The 22,345-nt window shown below is 35.7% G+C and overlaps 2 protein-coding genes and 1 pseudogene across 4 annotated transcripts; 2 read left to right on the forward strand and 1 right to left on the reverse strand.

Moving 5' to 3' along the window:
* Nucleotides 1-588: 588 nt before the first annotated feature.
* On the reverse strand, nt 589-6,745 carry LOC107672545 (tetratricopeptide repeat protein 16-like; annotated as a pseudogene).
* Nucleotides 6,746-7,019: 274 nt separating this feature from the next.
* Nucleotides 7,020-12,947, forward strand: LOC107672579 (solute carrier family 2, facilitated glucose transporter member 8-like). 2 transcript variants are annotated; one of them, XM_016465828.1, is made up of 10 exons: nt 7,020-7,307; nt 7,455-7,617; nt 7,851-8,057; nt 8,878-8,977; nt 9,559-9,770; nt 10,715-10,864; nt 10,950-11,058; nt 11,160-11,333; nt 12,269-12,414; nt 12,501-12,947. In XM_016465828.1, exons 1-10 carry the CDS (start codon nt 7,222-7,224, stop codon nt 12,645-12,647), a joined length of 1,494 nt encoding a protein of 497 aa, XP_016321314.1. In that variant the 5' UTR covers nt 7,020-7,221; the 3' UTR covers nt 12,648-12,947. The 2 variants fall into 2 exon arrangements, with proteins under 2 accessions (XP_016321314.1, XP_016321315.1); XM_016465829.1 differs by having other exon boundaries at nt 9,559-9,620.
* A 1,886-nt stretch (nt 12,948-14,833) lies between these two features.
* Nucleotides 14,834-19,466, forward strand: lcn15 (lipocalin 15). Of its 2 annotated transcripts, none has more exons than XM_016465758.1 (7): nt 14,834-15,032; nt 15,874-16,013; nt 16,162-16,238; nt 16,746-16,856; nt 16,937-17,038; nt 18,208-18,232; nt 19,095-19,466. In XM_016465758.1, exons 1-7 carry the CDS (start codon nt 14,931-14,933, stop codon nt 19,216-19,218), a joined length of 681 nt encoding a protein of 226 aa, XP_016321244.1. In that variant the 5' UTR covers nt 14,834-14,930; the 3' UTR covers nt 19,219-19,466. The 2 variants fall into 2 exon arrangements, with proteins under 2 accessions (XP_016321244.1, XP_016321245.1); XM_016465759.1 differs by having other exon boundaries at nt 18,944-19,177.
* Nucleotides 19,467-22,345: the final 2,879 nt, after the last annotated feature.

Here is a 22,345-nt window from a genome sequence, read left to right on the forward strand (position 1 = left end):
ATGTGAGAAAATGACGTCTGATTGTTCCATTGTTATAATGCCCAAAAATCTCAGGCTGTCTCCTCTAGGGGCTGAAAACATGTGCTTCACTATTAGCAAGGGAGTGTAAACGTCTGTGATAAAAGTCTGGGATCAGCTGCCAGTGGTGTTTTAATACTGTTCTCTTTTCTCGCTCACTTTCTCAGCTGTTTCCCCAGCTGCTGAGGACCTCTGAGCAGCAACAGCTGCTACGAACAAAACAACTCCCACTGCATTATAGCAAGGAATTGACTCAATCAAATATAATGCCAAAACAATCTCGAACCTTCAAGGAAATATCATACATAATTCATATATTCATGTCGTTCCAAAACGGTATGCGTTTCTCTTTTTTGTGGAACACAAAAGCATACATTTAAAAAAAAAAATAATAATAATTCGGACTCCAGCGTTCTTCAAAATATTTTGTTTTTCCACAGAAGAAAGTGACTAAATGATTTTAATGTTTGAGTGAAATGTCCCTTTAAGTATAAAACCCAAAGTATTATGGGGAGTCACAGATTACCCAAGTCACCAGGATAACTGAGACTGATTCATTCCAATGAGCCTTCAACAATTGAGCCCAAAGCCCCCAAATTTCCTCCACACATATGGCCGTTCCTGAGAGCCAGGCTCTTCACATACGGGGTGGACAGGGGCCAGACGGGGCCGTCATAGTGCAGGGGCTGTCTCTGCTGCAGGGCTCTTTTCACAGCTTGATTCAACTGACACCATAAACAGAAGAGATTAATGTCACAAGTTAAAAGATTTAGCCTTTCCGAGAAAACACACACATTTAACTGGGAAAAATATCATAAAAAAATGAAAGAAATATAACTGGAGCAAATCATTTGTTATTTATTCCACACATTTTACAGTGGAGTGAAAGTTGTATTTTGAAAAATTTGTTTCAAAATATATATTTTTTTAAAGGGTTTTTTAATGTTTGTAATCAATATAAAATGTATGGTTTTGAATGTAATATAAATAATATAAGTTTATATGAAAAATAGTTTTTGGCCATTGTTAAACCAAATTTGAACTTCAGTAGTGAATAATTCCACACTTTTAAGAAGTACAGCCATTTCAAACTGTGCTAAGATTATATTTAAAAAAAAAAAGGTTTCTGTAGTACTAAATTAGCACATTCAAATAATTTTTTCAGGATGAGAAAAACTGTGCTTTGCCTTCACAGGTAAAGATTAAATTATAAAACAGCCATTTAAAACAGTAATAATTTGCATTATCAATTTTAAACAACTAAACACTACCTTGGGAAATAAAAACGAAAAAATATGTTACTGATTCCAAACATTTCATTGATAATGTCTGTAGTGTGGGTGATAATGTGGCTCTCTATCAATGTATTGGTCAGCATTTACAACACCAGTAACAAGCAATTTTATGTGTAGATCTGCCACATGTCTACCTGTTGTTTTCTCTTGACTAGCTTGCATTGCACCTCTCCTGAAGTGATGTTTGTGACTGACTCTCCTCCTTGGCAAGGGCCATCCTGCCAATTCTAGCAGAAGAAATGGTGCTCTTAAAACTAAAAGTTGATTCCTAGCAATAAACCGTCATCCACACAATCTAGCATAAAATGTTCTGAGGATGAGAGAACCCAGGCATCTCTATAATCGAACTAAACCACAGCGAGTTCAGTATGAGTATATTCATCAGCATGCTCACAAACCTTGACACCTTGGAGACTGCTAGTTTGAAAGCCTGAATCTTTGCCATCAGCTGGGTTTTGACTGACTGTGCAGTAGCGCAGGACATAATATCAGTCAAGGAGCATCCTGGGAGCAGACTCAACAGCAAAGGCACCACCTAAAATGAGATTTAGGAATAATAAACTACATTTAAAGATGGCCTTTTTCCATCTAAAACAACTAAATAAGGTTTTATACACTTTCTCTTCTTCAAGTCATTTTTTGTGATATAATATTTTTCTCACACTGTATAAATGGGTCTGTACATGACAATTTATAGCCACTTTTATATTTTCGGAAGGGGGTTCCTCGCAAGGGGATTATCATATTTGGGGGTTTTGGCATCATCAAAAAGTGTTAAAACCTTAATCTTAGATATTTTATCCATATTTGATTAGGAACACTTATCGTAGACTTGCCTGATCATTGGTTGGCTCTAAGATAAGGACTCCTCCATTATGGCCACTTTGCTATAAGCTTTGGTTCGATTCTCATAATACTGAACTACACCAGGGTTGTACCTTATTGCAACAGAAAACTTGTCTGCTGCTTCCTGGTATTTCCTGGAACAAACACATTTCAAAAATAATATCAAGAGGCACAAGATAAAGAAATATGTTTAGAATTTCATATTTAACCACATAGTTTAAACCTACTTGTCTTCATAGCTATGCAAACCCAGCGTATTGTGAATAATAACAAGTCGTAGCCAGATAGCCGTGCTTGTCAGGGTCCATCTCCTCTGCTTGCTGATAGTCAGCCAGCGCAAAAGTCCACTCACACTGCTTAAAAAAACAATCTGGGGAAAAAGACACAGATTTTCTCTGTATAATACAAATTCTGCCCCATTACTTTGAGTGATGTGAAACAACCAAGCCATTCAAGAATTTCTAACTCCTCTCTGATTATTTTTTTGAGAAATAGCACCATCTTTACGCCACTCTCAGCCCAACACCCATTAACCTCTTTATTTCTCAGTCCACACCTCCACTGTTGATGAACAGCTCATTTGCGTTTCTCTGTTTCTCTATGGCCTTGTTCAGCAGCATGGTGGCTTCGCTGAACAGACCCCAGGAGAAGCACTGAATGGCAAAATCATTGTATGTGAGCACCAGTTTGGTGTGAGCGTCTTCCTCTAAATCCTCTGAGTTGTCCTGCATGTCTCCCTGACCCTGAGGAGGATCTTCTCCAGCTCCACAGAACTCAACAGAAAGAATCAAGTCCTCAATAGCAGCAATGAAGTCTTTCAGGCGCTGATACAGAATCCCCCTATGAGCAGGCAGAAAATATGTGTATTTTAAAGGGACAGTTCACCCAAAAATTAAAACTGTCATCATTTACTCACCCTCAAGTTGTTCAAAACCTGTATGAATTTCTTTCAGCTGCTGAATACAAAAGAAGATATTTTGAAGAATGCTGAAAAATAATATGGAAGGTTACCAACATTCTTCAAAATATCTTCTTTTGTGTTCAGCAAATTAAAGTCATACAGCTTTGGAACAAGTGGTGAGTCAGCGAATGAAGACAGAATTTTAATTTTTGGGTGAACTATCCCATTAATACCATTTACGTCTACTTTCTAGTTCATCTTTTTATTTTTTGATTGATTGATTGATTTTAATTAACGTTTTATTAAAGCATTTACAACACATATACAAACAAGACAGTCCTATTGCATATCACTGCTGAAAAGATCGGTTCATCATGTATTGTTGGTCTGATTTCCATCCAAAAAGTATATTTTAACAATTTTCTTGTATCCCTTTTATCCATTTATTAATTATTATCAATGTAATTGATAATAATGCACTTTTTGTTATTGCCTGTAATGCACTTTGTGCTAGTTTTATACAAATAAAGTTAATATTATGAATTTACATTCTGATTCAGGCTGGTTTATGCTGATTTAGTGCTGGTCTAGGAGGTGGACCAGCATACACTGCCCGGAAAATATTTTTTTGGACATGGTAACATAATAATACCATGTTTTGTGGACATGTATCATGCTAGTACCATGGCATCATGCGTCATTTGTGTGTCTACATTTTTGACTGGTAATAGAAAAGCAAAAAAAAATATTAAAAAAAAATAAAATCATTGTAACAGAAAATGTATATAAAACCTGAGTTTAGTGTGTGTATCATAACACTAATTTAAATTGAATAATATCACTGTCACAGATGGCCAATTTTTTAGCAGGCAGTAAATATGCAGCTCTTCTGAGCCTCACCTAAAGAGGTAGTACTGTGCTTTATTGGGGTTATACTCCAGAGCGGTGTTTATTTTCCCCAGTGCATCTGAAAGCTCTCCCTTCAATGCCAACAGCTTCTCTCCAATCAACAGCTGCCTAATGGGAATCCTTCGCTGCCTCCTTCAGCCTCTTCAACAGTGCCTGTGCCTCTGGACAGCACGGTTTCAGCCCAAGTGCTGACCTCAAGTCATGATAGCATAAAGTCATCTGAGGAGACATGCAGCCCTCTTACCTGTTTATTACAGTCACTTGAAGGGAAACGTTTTTCTGAAGGCTGTGAATGATTGACTGACCTGATTGAGCTGGTGGTGAAGGCGAGCTCTCAGAGTGAAGAGGTCTGCTGACTGGCCGTCCGTCTCCAGCCAATTATTGACCAACCGAAGACAGTCAGAGTAACGGCCCAGAGCGGTCAGACAAGCCAAACTATGAATACGTATACAAAAACACAAAAAATTATGGAAAATTATGATCTCATGCTACTGTTTAGACACTTTTGAACACTTACGTCACACTGAACTGCATTGCATTAGATCCAAAATATCAAACCAAGTGTCATCAGCAAAAAAAAAAAAAACTAAATGACTAACTGCAATTTTCTAGCCAATAACTTTTAACCCATTTAGACTGTTGAAGGTCATTTTTACCCTTTTTAGACCTTTTCGCCGTTTTAATGCAACCTGACTTTTCAGCCTTTTTCAGCTTTTCAAACGACATGCTAAATAAAATTAAAATTAATTGTCAGAGGTGGAAATTAATAACAAGTTGGTTAGTGATGTAAGATCAATTATTTGGTGTCCAAATACCTTTTTTGTTCATTTTGAAAAATATGTCTATTGTTTTAAAATTTTGTTTAAAAAAACTTAATTAAATTCTTAATTTGTTTTCCATTAGAAGTGTGTTTGCGTGATATATAGCAATATTTTAAGCTATATTTCTTAAAAATAAATGCTACTTTGATATTTTGTTGAGAATACAAAAACATTCACATATTTTTAAATGACATGATTGTCCAAATACATTTTGAGTTAGCTTTTATTAAATAATAACTTAAGAATTATATCAATAATATATTGCATTTTGTTAAATTCTGCACACACACACACACACACACACACACACACACACAATGGAAATTAAAAAAAAAAAGGAATAGCACTCAATAATGTGAGCAATTGTAGGCGATGATTGTTAGGTAAAAAGAGCGCATGTAGCGCCACCTGGTGGTATTTCATGATATCACATGCTAACATAACGTTAGTTCAGCTAGTAGTTCAGACACATTTAGACTTCAAATCTCTTTGAAGGGCACTTAAATATCTGCTACAGTCTGCACTGACCTTCTCATGTGATATGGCCGGAAGGAGGGTTTGAGTTCTGCAGCTTTTGTGAAAGACACCAGAGCCTCTAGAAACTTCCCTAAATCAAAACAACACTGGCCCTATAAGGACAGTTAAAACATACTCAGATAAGTGGTCATTAATGGTGAATGACAGCAGAGGATTATTGTGGTATATGATTTCAATTCATTCACATTTTATTGCAGGGAAAACTGTGCATTTCAACTATGCATATAAATATTGATAAAATGGGCATTAGGTAAAGATCAAAAGGGCAAAAAGCAAAAAAAACAATAGTCTTTATACTAATGACCTTTTGACTGCATACTTAATGATTTATAAATTTATTGATGAATGGATACATTTCAAAACACAAACAGCAAAGGCTATCCATAGATTGTAATATTTAAAGCTCATAAATATTTTTGGGGGAAGTCGTGGCCTAATGGTTAGAGAGTCGGACTCGTAACCCAAAGGTTGTGGGTTCGAGTCGCAGAGCACTAATTCCGAGTATGGGTCACCATACTTGGCCACATGTCACGTCACTTTCATAATCTGATTTCTGTCATCTGTGAATAAATGAATTGTTGTAGCTGCAGGTACTAGATGAAGGCAAGTCGTTGAGGGTAGGCCTCAGTTTGGGGTTCCAGACTGCAGGCGTGTTTGTAATCTAGTGCCGCAGACTGGAAGTCACACAGCTGAAGATATGCTTCTGCTCGCTGGACATAAAACTCAGTCTGCAGGTGAGGGGAATCTAAAATCTGATTAATATTTCAGGCCAAATAATTATGGCGTATATATACAATCCATATTACTGCCTGGCCTCTACCTGGTGTGACTGGAGTAGTATGGCCTTTGAGAAACAGGACACAGCCTTGTCAAAGTGAGACTGTGACATGGCACCAACACCTGCTTCATAACTAGACACATGCATATACATAAATATGCTTCTCAGTTAGACTCTACAATATTGTTTATAAACATCTGTTCACTTACTGTTTCTACTTTTCTTTTATTATGTGCTCCCAATACATATCCGGTTTCTTTTTCATTGCTGGGGTCTGAAAAATACAGATTTTTGTATAAAAAAAAAATATATATATTTTAATAAATATAGTTGAAAGATTTCCTAGTTCTGCTTGCTTGAATCAGACATGAACAGGAATGATTCTTCCTTCTGAGAACACATCAACATTTTCAAGTCATGTACAAAACTATTTTATCTCTCACACACAGAGCAAATAAATGTTGCACATACATTTAAGAATACAAACCTCGGCACAGCCAGCAGGTGGATTCATGTTGACAACAGAGATGTGTAAGTAAAATGCTTATAAAATCACTTAAAGAAAACAAAAATCTTCCAGAGTCCTCACGTTTGTTCCCCACAACCAAAACAAATCGACAAACAGTGGAGTCCCTGACACTAAAATCACTTTTGAAAACATTTAGTAACTACGGGAACAGTCGAATGGCAAAAGAAGAGAAAGGGCCCCATGAAGAAATGTTTTATCTTTAAAATGCTATTTAGTGCAAAGTGACAAATTTATAAAATGATTTTAAAAAATACAATGTTAGATAAAATGTCAAAAAGTTTAGGCAATAAATATTTTGTGTGCATTTGTGTCAAAGGAAACAGTAATTGACTTTTATTTTGAAATCAAGTGCGGACGTCTGTGGTCAGCAGTAACTTATTATTATTGTCAGCTGACAACACCGGTTTAGTGAATAAAGCGGGGTTTTTTTTCCTCGGGATGCTGAAAAACAAAGCCTTAGATACATCCCTGGCTAAACTTGTGTATGTTTTGTCAGTTGTATGGTATGACATAAAAACACAGTTTGTCGGGGGCGATTATCTACGAACTGCTTGATTATTTGATTATCGTTTGCGAGCGGAGACACGATGGATGATTATGAGGAGACTAGACCACTGCTGGTCAACGATGAGCTGACAGACGAGGACATATCGGAGCAGGACTCATATCTAGAGTAAGTCTGACTTTATGGTCACTTTTTAGGAGTCTGTTTCAATGACTTTACATACAGGGTTCCCGCACTCATGCAAACAAAACCTGCTCAGCAAGAATGGTAACCGTGTCCATAACTAATTTGTCAATAACTACTTTTGCTCGACAGTAAAGTTAAGAATGGGAAGCTGTACATGGCCACATTCGCAGCAGTTCTGGGACCCCTGAGTTTTGGGTTTGTCCTGGGTTACAGCTCTCCTGCCATACCTGAACTCCGCAAAATCCAAGACCCAAGACTACAGCTCAGCACAGAGGAAGCTTCCTGGTTTGGGGTATGTGCTTTGAGTCCTGTCCTGTTTTTTTTTTTAATGTATTTATTATTATTATTATTTTATTTTTTCATTTTCAATTCCCCAGAACTTACAATGCCATTATAGTGTCTGAGTTGGAGGATGTTTAAATACCAAAATCCAAATTTAGTTGTCAGTGTATAACAAAAAAAAGATAAAAAAAATGCTGATGTCAATGTTCAAATGTTACAAAATGATGTTTTTCTGTCTTGTAGTCCGTGGTGACCATTGGTGCAGCTCTTGGGGGTCTCCTTGGAGGATGGGCTGTCGAGAGGATTGGACGAAAATTGAGCCTTATGTTCTGTGCAGTACCATTCATCTGTGGGTTTACCGTCATTATCGCTGCTCAGAGCCACTGGATGTTGTATGTGGGCAGAGTGCTCACTGGTCTAGCCAGTGGAGTGACTTCTCTTGTTGTGCCTGTAAGTATTACCAGTGTATTGCTGGAAGTAAAAATCCCATTCATTTTCTCTATAGGGGAATTGATTTTTAATAATAAATTCTAAACCTTTAAAGACAGACTTACTGTGCGCAATGAGGTAATTAATCAATGGTATATGCTTTAAGTCATCAGTCTGCATTATTTAATTATTTCAATTACTTTTTTAAATATTAATGTTTAACAGCAAAATTCCTGGTAAAAAATACATTACCCATGATCCTGCAAAGAAATCTCTGACAATCAGAGAATCATGGGCTCTTTAGCATCCGCCCACTTGCATGAAGCACAGAGAATGATGTAATCATGTCTCCCTCTGCTCTCAAACGACTTAAATATTTGTGTATATATAGGTATAAAACTTAAACTCAAAATAAATTTAAAATATACTGTTTCTATATATAATCAATGCCTTTAAATTAATAGTTTTATCTTTCTCCATCTTTTAATTTGATTGTCATTCGCAGTGCTTCATGGGACTGTAGTTCTTTGTCTCGTTAAAGTCGTTAATTACACAATCTTGTACCTTTTTGTCTGATTTTCACTTTTTTTTTTTTGTTTCAAATCAAATTTTGTAATTGTGATTCACTTCATAGCTGGTTGGTTTGGTTCGTTTCATGGCTTATAATTCTTCAACAAAGTCGATGGGCACTTTGCACATTATTATTACTGTTGTTGCTGTTGTATTAAGAACTGCAGACCACAGTTAACATAATTTAAATTATGTGAACCATGTTTTTAACTAAATTTTGGAAATTTAAGTCAGTAGAACGTTATCTATTTGACTCTCTCCATTTCTGCAGCTTTACATCTCTGAAACAGCTCATGAGCGTGTTAGGGGAACTATGGGATCGTGTGTGCAACTAATGGTTGTGACAGGCATTATGGGAGCCTATATAACAGGTATTTAGCCCTCATTTTAAACTTGTGATTGAATTATGACATACGAGTTATGATGCTTGACTGCCTTTGAGAGTAATAGAGCTGTTCTGCTCTCAGTTAGCTGTATGAGATGATTGTTAATGTTTAATCGGAGGACACATTTCAACCTTCTTTAATTACAGTGAGATCTTACAAATATAATATCTCTTTTCCAATGCATCCAGTACTTTATTTGTTCTTTGAAATCAGTTCAAATGTGTGTGAATGCCATCCTAATTTGTGCTGATGAGAATCCTTGTGAAAGACTCTTATGCCTTTCAGTATTGCATTAATGGATAGGTCAAGTTAGCTCAGGAATGAAGGAATGTATCTTAAACATACACAGAGCCTGCATTGTACTTGGCTCTATCTGAGCTGTGTTTACATGAAGAGTATGAAAACCTGATCCATTCTGTGTGATCAGTAGTAGTATATACCTTAAAAGTACCTCCATTAATTTATAGTAGGATTTATACAATGACATGAGGGTGAGTAAATGATGACAGAATTGTCATTTTGGGGCGAACTATCGCATTAAGTAATGGAACATTATTTTTTTCAAGGTTTGTTCCTGGACTGGCAATGGTTAGCAATCACATCCTCTATCCCTCCCACACTAATGCTGGTATGTATGTGCTTCATGCCGGAGACGCCACGATTCCTGCTCCGCCAAGGGAAAAAGAGAGAGGCAGAGGAGGCCCTGCGCTTCCTCAGGGGTCCTGATGCCCCGGCAGAGTGGGAGTGTGCTAGAATAGAAGAGGCCTACAAAAATGAAGTTAGACATCACAAATTTCTCATTTCACATCTCAGAGTTCAAAGTTCTCAAATTGAATATTCTATGCTGAGCTGCAGTTCAAGGATAAAGTCGATGTGAATTGTGATTTGCAACCTGTTTTACTTTTCTAATATGACATATTTTGAGTGAACTGGCTGATGAAACGGTTCACCCAAAAATGAAAATTCTGTCATCATTTACTTAGCCTCACGTCGTTCCAAACCTGTATGACTTTGCATTCGCTTTTGAAACAAATGAATATATTTTTAATGATGATTTATTTCCCTGCATTGAAAGTCTATTCCACCAAAACTTGCATGCGGTTTAATCCAAGAGACATGATCACTTTATATGACACAAACATTTAATTTAGGCTTTTATTTATATATGAACATTGAACAATGCACATACATAGAGCTCATCAAATATGGTAAACTGAAGCGCAGCCATTCTTGCTTGACGAACAAACCTTATTTGTTCTTGTGGAAGATCAATGTTTGTATGTGGAAAAATCTATTTATAATATAAAATGATCAAGTCTCTTCAGAAGACTTGGATTAAACTGCTCAATTCATATGGATTTATTTTACTATGTCTTTATGAACTTTTTGAAGCTTCAGTTTTTTGGTTGCGTGGACTTTCAGTGGAAATCTCTCAGGTTTAAAAAAAAATCTTAATTTGTGTTTCGAAGAGCAGCGAAAGTCTTGGAAAAACATGAGGGTGAGCGATGACAGAATTTAGATTTTTGGGTCAACTATCCCTTAAATTTTATTCAACAGGAGCTGATTGAATGATTAAATGTGGGTGTTACCAACCAGAATTAATGTTTAATTTTGTTGACTTTAAGTTTACCTCACTTTACTGGAGCTTTTTTTCATTTAATAAATAAAATGAAGTGTACAACTTTATGCAAGTCACTAAAGTTGACATTAAATTGATTACAGGAGCAAAGCTTCAGTCTGGCGGATTTGAAGGACCCTGGTGTCTTTAAGCCTTTAGGCATAGGCATTATGATGATGCTCCTCCAGCAAATGACTGGCATTAATGCCATCATGTTTTATGCAGAGACAATCTTCGAGCAGGCCCATTTTGAAGTGAGTGTTTTGTTTTGAAGTTTATTCATGAAGAGCTTTATTTATGCTAAATGCACATTGTGATGTTCATTATTTTCCACCACAGAGCAGCGATGTGGCCACTGTTATTGTTGCAGCCACACAGGTGGTCTTCACTGCTATTGCTGCTATCATCATGGACAAGGCTGGGCGGAAAGCTCTCCTCATCTTGTCTGGTAAAAAAGATAATTAATAAATTAATATATTTGCACCACTGTTTTTGGAGAAAAAAAAAAGACAAAAAATGGATTGTCCTTAATTTTGTGTCCCCCACAAGGTGTCACCATGTGTGTTAGTGAAGCAGTGTTTGGAGTATATTTCAAGTTGACTGTGAAGCATAATAACTCCTCACTGATGAGTGTACTAACAGACGCCCAGGGTTCTCTGGCAGAGCAGCCTCCTACAGACCTGGCCTGGCTGGCTGTGGGATGCATGGGCCTTTTCATTGCAGGTTAGAAGAAATGTATTTTACTGAAACTTACCAAGTACTTAGCAGCTGTACTAAGATTTGCTGCTCTAAGTGGTCAAGTCACATTTATTCATATAGCACTTTATACAATACAGATTGTTAAAAAGCAGCTTCACAGAAATAAACAGGAAAATAAGGGTGAATGTAAAATTAATCAATTATGAAACGAGTTATAAGCAGTTCTACAGAAGGCAATAGTATGATTAGCCAGCTCAATTCACTTGAAATATACATGACTATAAAGATAAAATGTTCAGCTTATTCTAGCCTAGAACCACATACATAGATAGTAAGAGTTTAATCAACATGTAAGGTGGCCTCTTGCAATTCATTTTGTTTGTACGCACCGTTTAGGAACAAGTTGAAACAGTTGATAAAATAGATTTGTAATCAGATTTCATGTCCATCCAAATTCCAATTATTTTACAGATGCAAAGTGACTTAGAAAGAAAGCAAAATATACAGCGGTCTAGCTTCCTTTATGTAGCTGCACTTGAGATTTTGTCCAGTTCATATTTTTGGTGAAACGTCTAGTTCAGTCATGAAACTCTTGATGGCGCAGGCTAATTGGCCACATCATTTGCTGCTTGGCACAAGCTGATTGGTCTGAAATCCTCCACCTCCCCCAGCTCCACCTGTCTAGATGTGCTACCAGATTTATATATGCCTATTCATGCAGCAGCTGCAGCATATCTTACATTGCTCACAACAGCTTGTCTATGCATTTATTGGCAGTAGCAAGTCAAAACTTGCTCAGCAGCAACAGCAGCAGCATGTTCAGCAGATCTATTCCACCAAGACCAAATATATTAACATTGTCATATCGATCAAAAATCAATCAAATCCGAGATTTGTTATAATTGAAATATGTGAATGGACTGCAGTTAGTCTGAATATCATAAATATGTGTTAATCAGGTTTTGCTCTTGGTTGGGGTCCTACTCCTTGGCTGGTAATGTCTGAGATCTTTCCCACGCGAGTGAGGGGATTGGGCAGTGCTCTGTGTGTGCTTACCAGCTGGACCTGTGCCTTCATTGTCACCAAGACCTTCCAGAACCTCATGGTGAGCTGACGGTCATGAATTTTCCACAGAAACATTCTAGGTTTAACAAACAGGTCTAATAAAGGATCAATAATGTTTCTTTTTAGGATGCCATAACCAGCGCAGGGACATTCTGGATGTTCTCAGGACTGTGTGCTCTCAATGTCATCTTCACTGCTATTTTTGTCCCTGAGACCAAAGGCAAAACTCTGGAGGAGATTCAAGCCTGTTTTAAGGGGACTCATCGGCACTAGACAAGTTTTCTCCTTAGTGCCAAGTTGCCAACACCAAAATTTTGAAAAAACAAACTAGTTGCAATGACATGTTAGAAGCATCCCATTATGTTTTAAAATAATGTAAAAGTTTACATATCAAATATGTGTGTTTGATACTTTCTTAATGTGATTTGTCATTGAATTAGCATAAATAGCGGCTGATGTGATATATTTTCAAGCAGTCTTCAAGAATGTTTAATATGACTGTTTTAATACTGTTATAGTTGATACTAAAAATGAGAGATGATGTAAAAAAAAATAATTTTAACTTGTTTGCAGGTCATATAAAGGATGTTTTTGGAAAAAGGTCTGAATATAATGTGCATGAACAACTTCATTTGACACATGCAGAGTTTATATAAGCTTTATTAGTTTGCAGTTTCTCAGCAATTTCCTCTGCATCAAGACTGTAGCTTGGGTTACATTTTAATTAGAAGCTCAGTCAATCGCAAAAAGAATATTATAGGAAATGTTGAATTTAAAATGAAACTTGTCTTTATATTCTGATGGTATAGTGTTATAAATGTAAACTAAGCTGTGTTTAATGAACTGCATTGGTGACTGCATACTTTTTTATCTGACCTTACCTGCCATAACCTGCTCACTTTTTTTGTGTTTAACAAAGAAGTTGAACCAAATACGATAATACAAATGTATTTAACATACATGGTTAGTGAAGAACTCTATTGTTGGCTTCATTCAGAAAGTGAGCAAAATTAAACTGAAGTCTCAAAAGTGAAGTCGTATGTTGTTTTGATTGAATTGTGGAATTGAGTCAGTAAAGTATAATGCATTGTTCTGTAATAATGACAAGGATGATAAATTATGTGCCAAATGAAGTGATGTGCCAAATACAAGGTTTTTTTATTATTAAAAAATGATTTTTGCTGATGAATACAGATAAAATGAACAATCCAAACATTCTAAATATTTGTCAAGTGACTTATTTTTCCTAATAAATTACTTTTATTAAAATTGGTGCCATCTGTTACTAGATAATGGTTATAAATAATATAAATAACCAGTTGGCTTTTTTTTATTTCAAATTCTCAATGGAAATGGAAATGAATAATGGCATACTATGGCAGAAGTAATCTGCAAATGGTAAAATTAAGAGGAAAATGTGGGTCTATTGAGCTACAACACAACTGCAGTATGTAAAACGCAGTAATGGCATGCTAGTTTGCAGAAAACAAATGGTAAAAAAAATTTTTATTAACATATTGCATATAGTTGTCAAAAATTATCTTTTTAAGTGAGGGACAATATTTTCCCCCTCTAATTTCAGGGGCCCTTTTTTACCTTGGGCATAACCATACAAAAATGCACACTGTGCTGTCCATTTATGTAAAATACTAGTAGTAGCACAAACATAGCTGTACTAGAAAAGCATAGAATGATGAATGATTAAATATATATAATATACTGTATTATAACGGTATTTGCTTTTAAAAAAAGGGTTTTTTAGGCAGTTATAGGACTACTCCATGCTATAGCCAGACCTCATTACGTGTACTGTGATGTTTTTCAGTGATGAACTATCATAGTTTATGTGGTCTCATTACTAGAAGCTTCCAGCTATTGTTTGAAGTGATCAGTGTGTGTTATCTTTTGAAGCATGTGCATAAAGTTAGTATGTACTGCCTGAGAAAGTGGCCCATCAGAGACTTATTATGAGGTCTCTTCAGAAGTATTCAGTCATTATACCATCTCTATTTAATTTAAATTTTCAGGCATAAGTGTACACTGGAGTAATGGTGATTTTTGTAGAGACTGCTGTCGTAACATTTGTGTTGGGCCAGTTTAAGTCAAAGTCCAGGGTCATCTTACACTCACAGTTTGTAGAGGAACATTTCAAGCAGAGTTGTTCAGAGGTGTTAAAAAGCATAATGTGGAAAGTGTCACATGTGCATTGTCTTTAACTGCCTATTTTTGTCTGTAATTACGCACTGGTGGAATGTCTGACAAATGTGTTTTGTAATCATCTTGAATCTCTGTGTATTATATAAATCTTCAGTAATTTCATGTCAAATTCTCTAACATACTAAAATTCATGCTGTTTTAAAAGTCTGTACTGCTGGTCTGCAGTTAACTGACGGTACACACGCATTGTGTGTTAGGGGCCGGGCTCCTGCCCTCCACAAACATTCCCTTGTTGTTGGCAAATATAAACCCAGCAGTTTCCCACCGCTTCTCTGATATGTCATTAGTTTTGCGTTCCTCACTTTTCCAACCAGCATAAGAGGTGTTTGAACTTTCAGCATGACTCTGGCATTAGCACTTTTGCTTTGTATGTTTTTGGGGACACATGGTTTCAACACACAGCATGTTATTGAACCTCAGCCCAACTTTGATGCGGAGAAAGTGAGTATGAGTTTTCAGTTGTTTGGGTTGTGCTTTTGTAGATTTTAGGGGTAAGTAGTTTAAGCATTGAATGCATGTTTTTCATTTAATAGCAGAGGCATTCCAAGTGAATCTGTTTGTTTATATAGCATTTGTTCAAAAGTTCAAATTCAAAAGCAAACAGTGAAGAGGCGGATATCAGTGTCACATATCACAATAGTTTACTTAAAGAACGGATCATGGTTCATCAGCTTTTATTTCTGTACAAGAATGAGAATCAAAGTTTTTGACGTATATTGAACAGATCTTAAAATTTGTCATAATTCCTGCTTTAATTGATCATATGAGTTAGCTGTTTTCACAGAAAGAACAAAGCTTCTCTATTTGCCACATTAAATTTTGTTAGAAAATCTGCTATCTAGTAATAGACAATAATAGAATATTATAGAGTAAATTCAGTAACACTTTACAATAAGGTTTCATTTGTTAACATGCATTAACTAATATTGCCTAACAATGAACAATACATTTGTTACAGTATTTATAAATTAAATTGTTCATGGTTAATGTTAGCTCAGGTCCATTCAGTAATATTAACAGACACAATGTTTGATTTTAATGATGTATTAGTAAATGTTGAAACTGATATTATTAATAAACGATTTCGAATTTTTTTTTCATTGTTAGTTCCTGTTATATAATGTAGTTAACTAATGTTAACAAATGAGAGATTGTTGTGAAATGACCGCAAATTCTTTTTCAGACACTTTTTTTTTGTCAATAACAGTAATTATCTAGGCTATATAACAACACCTGGTACTACAGAACCCTTGGGGCCATCTTTACTTACATTTACTGTCAGTTTGCAGGTGAATGGTACCGGATTGGACTTGCAGATGAGTCACTGTTGTTTGCAATGTTCAAAAACCAGCTGAAGGTTTCTAAAGGCCTTCTTGTACCAGATGCCATGGGAAATGTGAATCTGACCATGTGGACCATGAGGTGCACAATTTTGGATAGGATGTTGATCCATATTTATATTATCACACCATCTCGAATAACAAAGGGAAAACATATTGTGATGGGAAAATACATTTAACCAAAATATTTGAGCTCTGCGCTAACAATCTGTATATACTTGAACTAACAGACCATATGGATGCTCCATCAGTGTTTATTCATATGAGAAGACAGATGTTCCTGGAGAATTCATTTACTTCAGCAAAAGTAAGCTCTCATTTCCTCTCTCAAACATCTTTCTTATCACATGATGTTATTATTCACACTCAGAACTTTCAAATACATTTAAGTCCATTGCACTCTTTTATCAGACCTATGAAAAATGAGAGATTACTTCTCAATTATTATATACAGAATATTGAGTAGAATATAGTGCAAAATAGAACTGAATAAAATGAAACTGAATTCACTTACACTGAAATCTGCGATTGTTACCTTAAACTATTTCTACCTGATCTAATCCATCATAAATAGGTTTGTTGGCATAAATTAATGTATTTAGATTAAATTCAGAGATATTAAATAATATTTTGTTATTACCATTTTTAGGTTTCCATTCCCTGTGTAGGTTTAAGCCTCTTTATACTTTATAAAATGTATTTATTTCAATTTTATAAGCACATTTTATGTCAGGTATAGAAACATAAACAGATCAAATCAATCCCTTAACTTTAAATTAATAAAAAGATACGTCTGACTTTTTGTCATTTTAAGGGCACAAGATAACAAAAGACATCACAATAGTGGAGACCAATTACACTGATTATAGTTTGGTCCTTAAATACAAGAACATGGACAAAGAATACACTCAAGTAGCTCTTTACGGTAAGTCTACACCGATAAATTGTATCACGTGTCTTTGACATTAATGAAGCATACTAATTTGTCAGTAACATTGCTCCTAGGACGGTCATCCATACTAAGGCCAGATCTAATACAGATATTCAGATCTTTTGCTTTATCTCTGGGCTTTTCTGAGGAGGCCATTGTCACTCCAACAGATGTTGGTAAGTTTTCATATGACATAACGAACATAAACTGTTTATGTCAGACTGCCACACTACAAAAGAGCAGGAATAAGTTGCACTGATGCTAATGTTTAATGTTTATGTGACCTTAAATAGGTCCTCTAAAGTTTGCTAAATAAACAAAACACCATGCACACACAGAACAAGCACGTCACTCTTAAAGGAATAGTTCACCCCAAAATGAAAACTTGCTGAAAATGTACTCACCCTCAGACCATCCAAGATGTAGATGAGTTTGTTTCTTCATCAGAACAGATTTGGAGAAATTGTGAGATTTCTGAGATTGATGTATTTGTAATTTTATAATTACTTCTATTTTCTTTTAAATATGTGACCCTGGACCACAAAACCAGTCATAAGGGTCAATTTTATTAAATTGAGATTTACACATCATCTGAAAGCTGAATAAATAAGGTTTCCATTGATGTATGGTGTGTTAGGATAGGACAATATTTGGCCGAGATACAACTATTTGAAAATCTGGAATCTGAGGGTGCAAAAAAATCAAAATATTGAGAAAATTGCCTTTAAAGTTGTCCAAATGAAGTTCTTAGCAATGCATATTACTAATCAAAAATTAAGTTTTGATATATTTACGGTAGGAAATTTACAAAATATCTTCATGGAACATGATCTTTACTTAATATCCTAATGATTTTTGGCATAAAAGAAAAATCGATAATTTTGACCCATACAATGTTTTTTTGGCTATTGCTACAAATACCCAAGCGAATTAAGACTGGTTTTGTGCTCCAGGGTCACAATTTAGTATTACTTGCTGAGTGCCGTCAGAATGCAGAACACACAGCTTTTCACTTCACAAGACGCTAATTGATGGACTGGAGTAGATGTGGTTTATTGTGATGTTTTTATCAGCTGTTTGTACTCTCATTCTGACGGCACCCATTCACTGCAGATGATCCATTGGTGAGCAAGTGATGTAATGCTAATTTTCTTAAAATATGTTCAGATGAAGAAACAACCTCACCTATATCTTTGATGACTTAAGGTTGAGTAAATTTTCATTTTGGGGTGAACCATTCCTTTAATAGGGATGATTCTTAGTTGTTGATTTACATGTTTACTTTATACAATCATACATAAATGAACAGATTTTTCATGCATTTGTTATTTTTTATGTTTTTTAGATCCCTGCCCTATCTTAGAACCAAGGTATGGATTTACCACTTCATCATATGAGAGGCTGGGGTTAGTTGATTGTATGGCAATATTTTAACCTTTCCACCATTATTACCTAAGACATAACATACAAGTAATTTATGGTTAGGCATGGTAGAGGGGTAAGAAACCTGTTTATTAGTGACAGAGAATTCACAGTAAATCCTACGATTACATCCTTTAACCAGTAGGTGGCGACCGTCTATATGAGTGAGTCAGTGAATCAAACGATTCCTTAAAGGGGTCATATGATGCTTTTTTAAAGATCATTATTTGGTGTATTTGGTGTAACAGAATATGTTGACATGCTTTAATGTTCAAAAAACAGATTCATTCAGGAAAGAAACCCTTTTCGACTTGCTCGGAGACAAAATGGTTGATCTTGATGTGGATTTGTTAGAAAGTTGGAACTGTTCTCGTTGACCAAGCAAAAAAAATTGAAAGTATCCAGTAGTATTTTGTCTAACATGTCAGTTACTCAATATTAACTTTAGCGTTTTAAACCAACATGCAAAACTCCAAAAAAAATAAACTAATACACGTGTTTTCTAGTTATAGCAGAAAATCACTAGCCCTTGTGACAACTAGCCCCAGTCTCTCCATTGCTGAAATACATGGGCCTATGTGACATTGTTGTTGTAAAAGCCATAAAAAAGCCTTGTTTTATCAAATCTAAAGTATACACCACTGTTCACTCACCTGCAGGAATACAGCAGAATTCAGAGAGGATAAATCTGCACAATCTCCTAATCAATCAGTCTTTGGCACTGAGAATCTTTCCAAAGTGTGAGTGGACAGGATGTTTTTAATAGGTAACTCACTTTATAACTAACTGTTTACTTTCACCATCTTTCAGCCAGCTGTGGATTCAGACCTTGGGTTACATATATTCTGTTTTGTTAAACATTTGGGGAAGAGTGTTTGTTTTAACGCAAACAATCATTGGAGAAATGCAACACTATAACGCATCGTCAATGTAACGCAGTTTGTGCTACGCTCGTAAAGCCAGCAAGTGGAGCTGTTGTAAAAACACACAATCACCCAGCATCACTGTTGACCTCTGCTAATCTAGTGTTCCACCTGACACAGAGTGCTACTAATAATGTACCACGTGTATTACTGTGGTTGCTTGCCTAATGTTTACAGAACAATTGTGTCAAATCTTTGTGAGCATTTTACAACCACTGAATTTTCTAAATGAGTAATAAAATGTTTTTGTGCAATTAAACAAAGCATATAGGCTTATTTTTAAAGCTTGTGTTTTTTTTCTATTCTAATATGATTTAAAATGTAATTTATTCCTGTGATGAAATCTGAATTCAGCATCATTACTCCAGTCTTTAGTGTCACGTGATCCTTCAGAAATCATTCTAATATGCTGATTTCCTGCTCAAGTATCATTTCTTATTATTATCAATGTTAAAAACACTGCTGCTTAATATTTTTGTGGAAACAGCGATACATTTTTTCAGGGTTATATGATGTGTAAATAAAATGTAAAAATATGGGTAAAATAATAATGTTCCATCATCAATCAGTGTTACAGCTATATTTTTGTAAAAATGAAACAACATACATATTCTGACATATACTTATTAAAATATATAAAAGCATAAGCATACAAAATTTGATTATATTTTAAATGATTTAAAACGTCTTGCTGACAAATGGGTAAAAACGAGTGGTTTGAAGGATAGTGGCAAAAATTGGTAAAGATTTAGAGTGACAATTAATTGGTATTTTGGGCCTGGACTGCATCCTTTAACAGACTCATTCAATGTCATAATGATTCTTGTTCTAAATATGCCTGATGAGATGGTTTTGGTAGATTTTTTTATTTTATTTTTTTGTTGCTTAGAAATTAAATGAATAAATAAATAAATAAATAAACATTACGCGTTTTACAAAGATAAATAAAGCTGTATTAACCTTTTGTTGTTTTGATGCTTGAACCCCCTATTTAGTCTTTGACCCATATATATGCCACCAACTTGGATAAAAATGCCCCTGCAAAATTAAACTAAATCTATTATGTCTGTGGCGAATCAAATTAAAAATGAAATGGAAAGTGTCGATGGCATTAAATGTTGATCTGCTCATGTTGCATCATTGTTTCTTTTTACGCGTTTTTGGAGTGTTGCGCATTATAACCAATGACACACGATTCTGTTGAGATTTTGAATGCAATGGCCAATCAGAGGCATTCTGATGAGTCATCGCTGAAACACTGGAGTTTCGCTCACTGACTGAATCCTGAACTCTCGTGAATTCTCTCATCATAAACCAGTGAGTACGTACAATGTAAGTAAGAGATTCATTTTGCAGTGTAGACCAGGGGTGGGCAAACTTGGCCCTCCCAGGCCACTTTCCTTCAGAGGTTAGCTCCAACCCTAATCAAACACACCTGAACCAGCTAATCATTGTCTTCAAGACTACTAGAAGGCTACAGGCAGGTGAGTCATATCAGGGTTGGATCAAATCTCTGCAGGAAAGTGGCCTGGAAGGGCCAAGTTTGCCCATCACTGGGGTAGACAGATTGCTTGATAATAACAGGAGTTTTTTTTTTTAGAGTGCTTAATCTCAGCTAGATAATGTTCTTTCATAATGCAATGTTCTTTGCTCGCTTTCTCTATACAGTTTATGTGCTCTTTGAATAACCGTGGAAATGAAAGCGTTATAATTAGTAACTCACAGTGTTTTTATTAAATTGTGATACTTTTTTTATGACACCCAAAACTGGTGCTTGCCTAAAAGACAATGTGCAGTTCATAGAATAGGCTACACATATCTGTTTATTTATCCTGGTGTAGTAGTAATAAGTCTAGCTTCATTTCTAGTTCATCTATTCCATTATTCATAATAACAATGGTTTTGTTGGTTAACATTGTGTCATATTGTAAAATGAAGCCAATTAATCAGTCATTCAGTCAATGAAATAGTAAATCAATCAATCATTCAATTAACTGGTTTCTGAAAAGCATTCCTCTACTATCATCACTTTTCAGCGACAAATGAGTGGTGGCTTAGTTTGGGCATTTGGTCTGTCACCATATACCCCACTTTGGGGTCCTCCGTCCCTTTCTACTCCATCCTCCCCTTTCCATTTCCCTCCCCCACTGTTCACTTTCACCCAAATACCGCCTCACTCCCCTTCAGACTGCTCCTCCACCCCATTTACGGAGTGCCATTATGGTGTGGTGGGTGAGGGGAAGAGGGGGATAACAATGAAGATAAAGAAAGCATGTGGCTAGAGGCTTGTGAATGGCTCCATTCAGCAAAGCCAATCAAACAGAAAAGCAGCTCTGCTCTCCCAAACCCAGAAGTTTCATTTTGTACAACTGGGTCTTTATCCTCCATAATTACTCGATAGCATATACATACGTACATGCATATGCAAGCGGCGTTGTTACTGTAGCACAAGCATACAGAAAACCGTACAGTCTATCAGTAAATGGTTAATGTCATAGGGTGACAGACGTTAATTTAACGTCATTATAACACATTCATTTAACATCTGGCACCATTAATATGGAGCAAAACACAGATTAGACCTCTACTGTAAACTTTTCATAACTTAACACTTAAAGAGATATTTCACCCAATTGTGTCATTATTTTCTCACTATCATGTAGTTCCAAACCTGTATGAACAAAAAATGTCTGTGTTTTTTGTCCATACAGTGAAAGTCAATTGTTTGGGCCCCACTGATTTTCACTGTACGGAGAAAAAAAAAGACCCTAAATCTGTCCCTAAAAAATTCAAAATATGGCTGTCACTTGACAAGAGGGGTTACATTTTTGTGTAAACAATTTTTTAAGAGTGCATAACCACTAAACAATCTCAAAACTGCATTTCCAGGTTGAAATGCATTTGTGCAAAAGCATCATCTTTGACATTCAATATGTGATTTTACACACATACTTTTCTCACCAAATCACTTATAAGGAGCGTATATTTGACTAACGCTGGAAAACACTCAGGCAGACATATCTCTGCATGGTTTAAAGTTACTTAAATGAAACATTTTTGTCTGGGGTGCCATTCATGAAATCTATCGCTTCACTCATGGCCTCTCCGCCTGTTACCTCACAGATGTGTAACCCCATC

The sequence above is a fragment of the Sinocyclocheilus anshuiensis genome, unplaced genomic scaffold (genome assembly GCF_001515605.1).
Source record: "Sinocyclocheilus anshuiensis isolate Anshui unplaced genomic scaffold, SAMN03320099.WGS_v1.1 scaffold176, whole genome shotgun sequence".
NCBI lineage: Eukaryota > Metazoa > Chordata > Actinopteri > Cypriniformes > Cyprinidae > Sinocyclocheilus > Sinocyclocheilus anshuiensis.

Bases quoted from the DNA above. Each gene is read 5' to 3' on its own strand.
- LOC107672579 (XM_016465828.1), top strand. From the start codon at position 7,222: ATGGATGATTATGAGGAGACTAGACCACTGCTGGTCAACGATGAGCTG. The intron at 11,334-12,268 runs GTTAGAAGAAAT...TGTGTTAATCAG, and splicing joins CATGGGCCTTTTCATTGCAG to GTTTTGCTCTTGGTTGGGGT. The intron at 12,415-12,500 runs GTGAGCTGACGG...GTTTCTTTTTAG, and splicing joins AGACCTTCCAGAACCTCATG to GATGCCATAACCAGCGCAGG.
- lcn15 (XM_016465758.1), top strand. From the start codon at position 14,931: ATGACTCTGGCATTAGCACTTTTGCTTTGTATGTTTTTGGGGACACAT. The intron at 15,033-15,873 runs GTGAGTATGAGT...ATTTACTGTCAG, and splicing joins CCAACTTTGATGCGGAGAAA to TTTGCAGGTGAATGGTACCG. The intron at 18,233-19,094 runs GTATGGATTTAC...ACCATCTTTCAG, and splicing joins TGCCCTATCTTAGAACCAAG to CCAGCTGTGGATTCAGACCT.